The sequence below is a fragment of the Austrofundulus limnaeus genome, unplaced genomic scaffold, assembly GCF_001266775.1.
Source record: "Austrofundulus limnaeus strain Quisiro unplaced genomic scaffold, Austrofundulus_limnaeus-1.0 Scaffold768, whole genome shotgun sequence".
Lineage (NCBI taxonomy): Eukaryota > Metazoa > Chordata > Actinopteri > Cyprinodontiformes > Rivulidae > Austrofundulus > Austrofundulus limnaeus.
The window spans coordinates 132,014-141,218 of NW_013953170.1; the positions used below are offsets into that span (position 1 = coordinate 132,014).

The 9,205-nt window shown below is 40.5% G+C and overlaps 1 protein-coding gene across 1 annotated transcript; it reads right to left on the reverse strand.

Annotated features, from left to right (window-relative positions):
- Positions 1-1,140: 1,140 nt before the first annotated feature.
- ackr3a (atypical chemokine receptor 3a) lies at positions 1,141-6,568 on the reverse strand. The gene is made up of 2 exons (XM_014028484.1): positions 6,420-6,568; positions 1,141-3,957 (listed from the first exon to the last, which is right to left on the reverse strand). The coding sequence occupies exon 2, from the start codon at positions 3,886-3,888 to the stop codon at positions 2,755-2,757; it is 1,134 nt and encodes a 377-aa protein (XP_013883938.1). The 5' UTR covers positions 3,889-3,957; positions 6,420-6,568; the 3' UTR covers positions 1,141-2,754.
- Between the last annotated feature and the right edge of the window lie 2,637 nt (positions 6,569-9,205).

Consider the following 9,205-nt stretch of genomic DNA (forward strand, 5'->3'; position numbering starts at 1 on the left):
TCTCTCCTCTAAAGTTCCCCAAACAATGATAGCTCCTATATATAAAGACATTTTCTAAAAACCTGTTTGCATTTAATCAAGTTACAGAACATCAAAGTTCAGARGCAGATGGGCCTAATTAGGACCCATAACTCTTTCTTTAGAGCTGTTTGCATGGTGATCACTTTCAAAAGAAAAGGAGCCGGCATTCTGCCAGCTACAGAGCCTATGCATTCATTGCATACGAGTCGGTTTGAGGTTCACTGACCTGTAAAGAGCCGTAGGAAGGTTTTGACGGGGTCAAATGAGGAGGTCTCACGCTGGGAAAATAATTCACACAAGAAAAAAAAAGGCGAGGGAGGCCAGCACACAGGAGTGCTGTGAGATCAAGGCTGGGTTTGAAAGAGAAAGAAAGCCGGAGAGGTATCGTTAGCAGGTCATTTAGTCAGTGTGGCCTTCGAAATTCCCTTCACAGGGTAACCTGTAACACTGTGGCAGGATTGTAAACAACTGCTGAGCCTCTTTTTTTTTAATGCAAACCTTCCTCCAGCTAGTCGGCCAACTATTGTATCTCCAGGGTATGATAATGTGACTATTTTTCTCAAGAAGCCAAAATGCTGAAAATATGTAGGTAAGGGGTAACAAAGTAGAAAAAAYRTGTTTTTATTTTTGCTCTAATTTCAAAAGCAAAAATAAAGTTGGCACAAAGATCATTTTAACATTTCAACATGTTCATCTGCAAAATATTTTGCTTGTTTGTTTCTCTGCAACAAACTAAAGCCAGTCCCCGACGTTTACATTGTCCCTTTTAAAAAGACTTTTCTACGTCAATGCTATCTAATGTTTCAGTAATTGGATAATTTGTATTGTTTCCCCTTAAATTTCAGTCACTGTACCATGACTTGAATAAAGTTTATTGAACATTTCATGACAGCCGAAATAAACCACAAAAAGACATACTGCCGTGTTCGTGTTTGTAGATGAAACGTGATGCTTTTWGGGTTTGTTTTGCCCGAAGTTAACGGCTTAAACCATGAAGCTGAACCTTTTTTTTTTTTCAGATCAACATTCAAATAACTCTTTTTTAAGCATGCTGTCTGGTGTCTTTCTGCAATAAAAACTAAAGCTGTAAAACTACTTTGACAAAAAACAGAGACAAAAACATTTTCGCTGTATTTATTTTTTACAAAACACGTTACACATAGTGTGTCAAAGGAATGCCTCATTTTCTGTATAACCATTTACTCTTCACTAAGAGTAAAACCTTTTCATTGTAAAAACATGTTTGTGTAATCAGTCACACAAACAAAATGTCCTCTGTGTCTGCATAGAAAACAACACAGTGAATTAAAACTCAATGACACATAAAACATCATCTCTTGGTTTCAAGCTTTGGTTCGTGCACACGGGACTCTAAGACATTGATGTTTTTGCAATATTTGGTCTCAAACAAAACATGTTGGGATGTTGCGCACCACAGCTGCTGCCTGCACTGGAAGAAGAAAGTGATTCATTGGTTATTAGCTCATAAAATCGGAGCCGTCGGTGGTCTGTGTGGTGACACAGTTGGATTGATTCCACATGGATGTGTGCAGCTCTGCCACAGTTGGCACTGATATGAATTACTGACACAGTACAGGATAATGTTTTATGTAATAAAACTGGATTCAGTTTCGCTGGGAGGTTCATGTATTTGCACTTCARGATCAGTAGTCTCAGGTGAAGCCGACAGGTAACGTTTGCAGTTCTTTAGATTTAAAGAAAATACGAGAGTTAAAGCGTACAGATATTTTGAAGTTGGGCTCTGTGGAAAAGTTATGAACAAATTTATAAACATTAAATAACTCAAAAGGTTTATTACAGCTAACGTGCAGACAAGTCCAAAATATATTCTTGTTCTGTCAAAATAACTCCAATTATTTTTTTTTTTTACAAATATTCATTCCTAATGGGAAAAAAATACATAAATCTATTAAAAAAATAAGCATTTAATGTAAAAAGGAAGGTTTATAAAATATAAAAAAGAAATCTTTCAGACTGGAGTGGCTTTAAAGTGGCAGAAATCAATATTGATTTTGGCCCCGCATTAGTTCATTGGTCTGAAAAAGCTGTTTCAAATTGTTCATAACCATTTCTTTTTACAGAAGCTGAGTTTAAAAGATGCAAACCACTGATTTAAAATGCTAGGCTAAGATAAATACTAAGCAATTAGCTTYGAGGCAAAACGTGAATTTGAATGACTAAAAACATTTTGAGTTTAAAAATATATTTCTGAAGGCTTCAGCTGATGCAGAATGAGGTTTTGATTTGAAACAAGGCAGCAGGACTAAAGCACCAAGCCAGTCAGTGGCTTTGCTAAAAACAATGAGGTGATGTTGTACAACATCAATGTGCGAAGATTTTGCAATACAACCCGACAGAGGCAAAACAGTGTAAATGTACAACATATACAGTATAAATACAATTAGATACAAAGATATTACTTAACTAATACTATTATTATGCATCACGCACCAACGCACACACAATACATTTCTACATGACTTCATACAATTTACAGTCTTGTTTTGGCTTTACAACTCTAAAATGAGTAAATGAATATGATTTAAAAATCAGCTGCTATCATAAACTGCTTTAAGTGCTTTTTAATCAGTCTATCAGAGATGATCAACTGTAGTCTTCAAGTTTTTCTATATCTAAAGCAGATTTCTGTCAAATAGATGCTAGTGGAAAGAGCAAATCAGCTACTGCAAAGAGTCCTTTAGAGCGTGCGCTTCAGATCAGTGGTGGGTTTTCAACAGCCACAGCTGAATACTCGGTGTCCGATACGTTTGTGGTCTCGATGAGTCGCGCCAAGCCAGTCCGAGTGGAGTATTTAAAGATGAAGGCCTTCATGAGGTCATAGCGGTAGTTTTTGTTGATGAAGTTGTAGAGGATGGGATTGAAGCAGCAGTGGAGCAGAGACAGGCACTGAGTGAGATGTAAAGCCACAAAGAGCACGTTCTCAAAGCCGCAAGTCAGGGGCACCAGTCCCAGCTGCACCAGWGCGTCAACCAGGAGGCCGGCATGGTAGGGCCCCCAGCACGCCAGAAACACCACAATGTAGGCCAGRATCACCCTGCGGCTCATACGGCGCTCCTGCTCCACGGGGGACGAGGAGGAGGAGGAGGAGGAGTGGGAGAACGCTCGAGCTAGCAGGGCATAAAACATTGCAATGATTGGAAAGGGAAGAACAAAGCCCATCAGGATGAAGCTCAGCTGCACCCCCACCATCCACTCCCTGTGGCTCTCCTCTGGGTACTCAGGCCTGCAGATCATGGTGTCCCCGTGCGCCGACTTCACCAACCGCAGGAAGTAGGTGTCCGGAATGGAGGCCAGCAGAGCCAGAAGCCACACCCCAAAACACACACCACGGCGGATCAGCTTCCTGCGAGCGCCTCCCTCCTCCCCGCGCTGCTTCACGCTCAGGTAGCGGTCCACGCTCATGCAGGCCAGGAAGAAAATGCTGCTGAAGAGGTTGACGGAGAACATCAGGTGCGTGAGTTTGCACGCCACCTCGTTGAACGGCCAGTGGCCGTGCTGGGCCAGCGAGCTCACCCACACGGGAAGAGTCGCGCAGACGCAGAGGTCTGCCACCGCCAGGTGAGCGATGTATGTGTGCGTCTCGTGCCGAGGGCTGGAGTCCCTTTGAGCGCGGATGTTGACCCAGAGGACCAGAGCGTTGGCGGCCARGCCGACGACGAAGATGAAAGAGTAGAGGACGCACATGGAGTACAGCAGAGCACTGCGGTTAAACGCTGTGACGCACACCATCGAGTCCACCCTTGATATGTTGCTTAAGGTGTCGGAGAAGTTCAGGTCCCCGAACGACTCCCACAAGTCCTCCAGTTCACTGGCGCTTAGACTCATTTTTCAGCTCTGGGAGGGGACTGCAAAACACTGGGAGGAAACAGACACCACCTCAGACTGGGGAGAATCCTGTGAAAGCATAAGAATGTTTACATTTTCGTAACATACATTCATCTTGATATACAGAGAAATGGTAACAGTTTTATTTTAAGCCTTCTGCTTATTTAAGAAACGGTTTTCAGCTGATTGACTTATTTTACCAATGTGAACCTGCTGAGCTAATAAAACCTAAACCCTCTTGAGGTATGCCACCAGACCCCGAAGAATCSTAATGCAGTCAACTTGTTAAAACACTGCTTTTGTGAGTTCATAACGTTGCTCTGTTATCGTGTCATAAACGGAGGGCGTTTCAGTGATTGATGTGCGCTCTGGGAGCTGCACAATAAATGTTTACCTTTGCTCTATTGGCACCGAGTGCAGACTGGACACGGGGAAGTGGGATCAAGAAACCCAAACAGGGCCGTGTTTCCGAAACATTCAGGGCATTCCGAGATAAAGCGCCGCTCATGGTGGGAAACCCGATGCCTCTTTAAAGATTTTTTTTTCCCTTTCCTTTTGGATGCTTGTTATTGTAAAACAACGAATCCCCCTGTCTCCTCTCGGCTCGTGAAGCAGGAAAAGAGAGGGTGCGAGATCAACTGTCGCCGCCCAGATGATCAAAGCAAAGGCTGCTTCACAGCCTCGAATACGTCATTTTACAACATCTGAATCTCATAACGCAGGCACACCGTTTCAAACAGAGGAAGGTGACTGAAGCTACACACCAAAATTATAAAAGTAGCAGACTGGAACATCCTGGAACTTAAAGCTTCTTTGAGCCTGATGAGCTCCTGAATCACGGCTGCGTTTGAAATGTCTTGCTGCAATGTCTCTCTCAGCTAACAGTCAGCCTGTCACAGTGTGAGAGGTCARAGGTCAGAGGTGATGGATCAAAACCAGAACACGAGTGGCTTAACCCCGCCGCTGCCCCTTTGACTTGTGCACCCACAGAGTGAATTGTGYGCTGAGGCCAGCAGGAGGCTCGCCGCCTGCGAAATGGGTCCAGCCGAGGTTAAAAACAGGGTYACTGATCTCCGGTTGGCCACGACATGATGGAGAGCGGTGAAATGTGACCATGTCAGACATCTGTCTGTGTGGGAGACTGTTACTGTAAGCAGAATATCGGGCATAAAGTCACAGAGGATAAAGGACACCTGGAACATATTAAGATACGCAGCTGCCGAGTGATAGACTGTGTTTGGTATCTGCCAACGTTTGTTTACTTTAATCCTCTTTTTTCATGAACATAACTTTTAAAACTCAGCATTTGATAAACATCCATGAATGTGAATTACTTTAAACAGTTAGCAGCATGTATACTGACATTTAGAAGWGGTTAAAAATGCTGAAGGTACATCAAAGATGATTTTAAACATAAATTTCGCAAAGAGATTTAAATTTTGTTCTTCACTCTTGCTAAAGAGGGAAAACTACTGTATTGCCATATTTTCACTCTGATAAATCACAGATTTTTTTTCAAGCATTTTGCACGTTTTGCAACATAAAAATATCCCTGATTACCTGAATCTATCCAGWGTTCATGCAATTCACAGGAAATCTACTACAATTGAAATAAGTCTTCAACTAAATTGATATATCTGATTAAAAAAATGATGTTAAAACTTAAATGTAGCTTATTAAATATTTTTGTTACCGCCCCTTTGTAGTAAAGCTGTTTGTTGTGGTCTAATTCAAAATATTTTTTTGATATCCTGCGATTTATTTAGATTGTGAGGATTATCAGCGCAGAGATAATCCTCCCACAATKGTTCCTAATTCCCTGCATTATATGGAAAAACCTGGAGGTGCCAGGTGGCTTCAATCATTTAACACCCTTCACCATCAGATAACACAGGCAGCACGTGAAGTCCACATCTCTCTCCGGCTGCATTTCTTCCTGCCCTCTGTTATCTTGTCACAAAGAACGCTCAAACGTCAYTTGTTTCTCAACACAAAAAAAATAAAAAATAAAACAGCTTCGTGCCAAAACGCTTCCGACACAAACAGCGCAAGTGTTTGTTAGAAGTTTCTCCTGTCAGTCTCGATCAACAGGCTTTTTGGTTAAGGATAACAATCTAGGACGCTGCGTTTCCGCGTAGATAACTGGCGAAGCGGCGCATTCTTGTGCGTTTTTACGCATGAGCGCCAAACCGAAGGAGACTGTTGSTGCTGCTGCTGCTGCTGCTGCGGACGGTAAATACATACAATGTTATTGTAGTCTTTGTTGGTTTATACCAAGCTGTAAACAAACGGGTTATCTGATGTGAGCTCACAGTTGTGTGACTTCAGATTTGAATGGAGGCAAACAAACCGTGGAACACAATAGAAAKAAATCGACAAAATCACAACTAAAACAATCGCAGTAAAGCTTTTACTCTAAATATTTAACAGTTTTACAGTTTTCACTATGAGCAATATAAGTGCGGTGCATGTGGAGCATCTCTGTTAAAAAGCCAAAAAGCTTCACTTTTTTAAATCCAACATCAGCTTACCTGCTTTTATTCGTTTAAAATCTCTTTCTCTTCTCTTCTGAAGAACAGATTCGTTTTCAGTCACTTTCCCTGTTTAAAGTTAAGCTTTGCTGCAAAAGCTCAAAGCGTGTGTRCCTCTCCTCTCCGTCTCCTGAACTGAGTGCGTGTCTCGACCCGCACTTGTTCACAGTCCGGAGCTACGCCTCTGGGCTGGACTTCAGGATGCGTACTGACATGGCATCAAGCGTGGAAAAACGGCGCCCTGCCAGGGCAGTTTCGATGCGGGGAGAAAAGAAATGTTTCCTTCTAACCTGCAAAGACTTTTTCAGATACTTTAATGCAAATTTTATTCAACATCGCGTTGTTAACATATATCAAATCTGTCTTGTCTGTATAATTTATAACCTTATTAACCTMTTGTTTATTTTTTTAGTGACATTCATGAATTGGAAACTTGAATGATATTATATGAAACAATTCAAAAACGTTTGTAACAAGGTTTAGTTTCATGAAATTAAAATATTGCAGATTTGATTTACCTCATGAAGCTGTAAACAAAAATTAACATGTTTTAATAGCTGTTGCACTTAATTATTTCAGCTAGTCAGTGATTTATGTTTTTTTTCTTTATCTGTAGTTTTTTAAGACTTTGTTTTGTTTTGTTTTTTTTTTTTACTTGATTTCCCATAACAATGAAAATATATCTGAACTTTCTTCCTCATGTACCTGTAAGTTACATAATAAGTTATGTAGTTGTTAGGTGTGTACATATATGTTATATGTTGGCAGGAGAAAAAACATTGATTCCCATTGATATATAGAATAAATGATTAATGATTTAATAGCAACAAGGCAAACAAAAACACCAATCCATATTGTCATGACTGATAATTATCAATATCAGGTCATTTGCAGACTTGTGATTTGAACTGAATTAAAACTGTATCATGACAGATTTTGTGATATCAAGAATGATTGTATTGTCTTCCAAACAAATTGATTTAATTTCCTACTTTGATAGAGCTGGTGATTGAATTGTGTTATTAAAAATGTGATTTAAAAGTCCATCGTTATTATTATTTAATGTCATGTGATGTTGCAAAATGTCACAGTCAGAGTATGAATAACGATAAACTCTCAGCTACCACCACATTACATTTTTTTAACTCAATATCTGTAAAATCAACTTGTACCCATTTTTGTGTGAACTTGTGTTGATATAGCCATCTTGAATTGAATTGTTTGGACCATAACCTATGTGGGGTGTATAAGGCATTCCATAGGCTGCATAAAACAAGTGTGAAATAAGACGGTCTAGTCTTCAGATGGCATATGTTTGTGTGACCATGCACTGCCCTGCTTCCATTGTGTCATGTTTTATATAACATCTTCAGTTGGAACGCTTGGTTTTACAGTAGGTAAAATGCAGTATTTTAAAAAACAACCCAACAAGTAAATATAAAATATAATAATTTGYGTTTAGCTCCAGTATTCGTACACTAACATCTCATTGCAGCAAAGATTTCATCAGTTAAGTTGCTAAACGAGTTCTTTGGGCCAAAATAAATTTCCAAAACTCTGCAGGGAAGAAAAAAAAAACGCTGATGGCTCAATGAATCCTGGGATACCATMTGCTGCATGGATGCTCTGCAGCCTATATTTTGGGGTTTTGTCAGCCACAAGACTATAAATTAGGACAGCGTACAGCGCGGTGTAGACTAACAAATACCCCCTGTGGGCTGCAACCCCTGAATTTAGACACAGCCRTAGATGTTGAACTATCCTGAAAGGGTCATTAAAATCTGTCCGGTGGGTGGTGTGATGTTTTGTTAACAGATACACACACAGCCACATATGGATACGCCTTCATTATTCACCAGCAGATGATATTTATATAAAAAGTGATTTCTTCATACTGTTGTGTTTAGCAACTTATCTGGCACTTTTGTTTTACTGCTTATAATTAATGCTGTAAACAGCTACAGGATAAAAACGTTATTCGCAGAACCCACTAAACCCCTCTGCAGGGCCCCACCCCGCGTTAGCTAAATATGAAACCAAAACTTCTGCTGTTCAGTAAACCACATCGACTGTTTTCTGTTTCCACCCAAAACCATCGGATGGGTTTACCTCAACATTCACTTCCACTGAGATAACTGACACCCGCCGAATAACGAACAGCAGTTTGTGTTTATTCAGAACTTTTTTGTTATGACCCAAGGAGGTCAAATGTCCCGTTTTAAGCAACGCAATTGCTTTTTTTTTTTTTGTTTTTGTTTTTGTTTTTTTGAGTGTCAGCCATGTTATTGGCTGCTTTCAGGAGCCTTGTCTTTTCATTGTTGTCGGGACCTCATTCAGTCTCGTTTTTGGAACACTCACTGGAAGCAGCACAAAGCTGTGTGGGAGGCTGATGTGGGAGAGCTGCCGAAAGCTCACCTGCAACTCCAGTGGCCTTCRCAGCTGCTTCCGGCTGGGCAATTAACCCCAAATTCAATACAAAGACAGGATCACAAAAGGAAGCAGAAACGGTGGAATTTCTGTTCCGAGTCCAGTCATAAAAGCTGTTTGTTTTCTGAAACCATGACAAAAAAACTTTGATCAAGCTCCGAGACAGAACTGATTTCACGTTCAAAGAAGGAAATATTGACTTAACCAGGTTCAGTGTGTCCAGCATTCTCCTAATTGATTTTGATTTTGATTTATTTGTTTAACAGGAAAAGATTATTAACAATCAAGCCTGACTCAGCATAATTGCTGTTTTACAGCAGGTTCCTGTTCTGCAGCACATAAAACACTCAGAATTACAG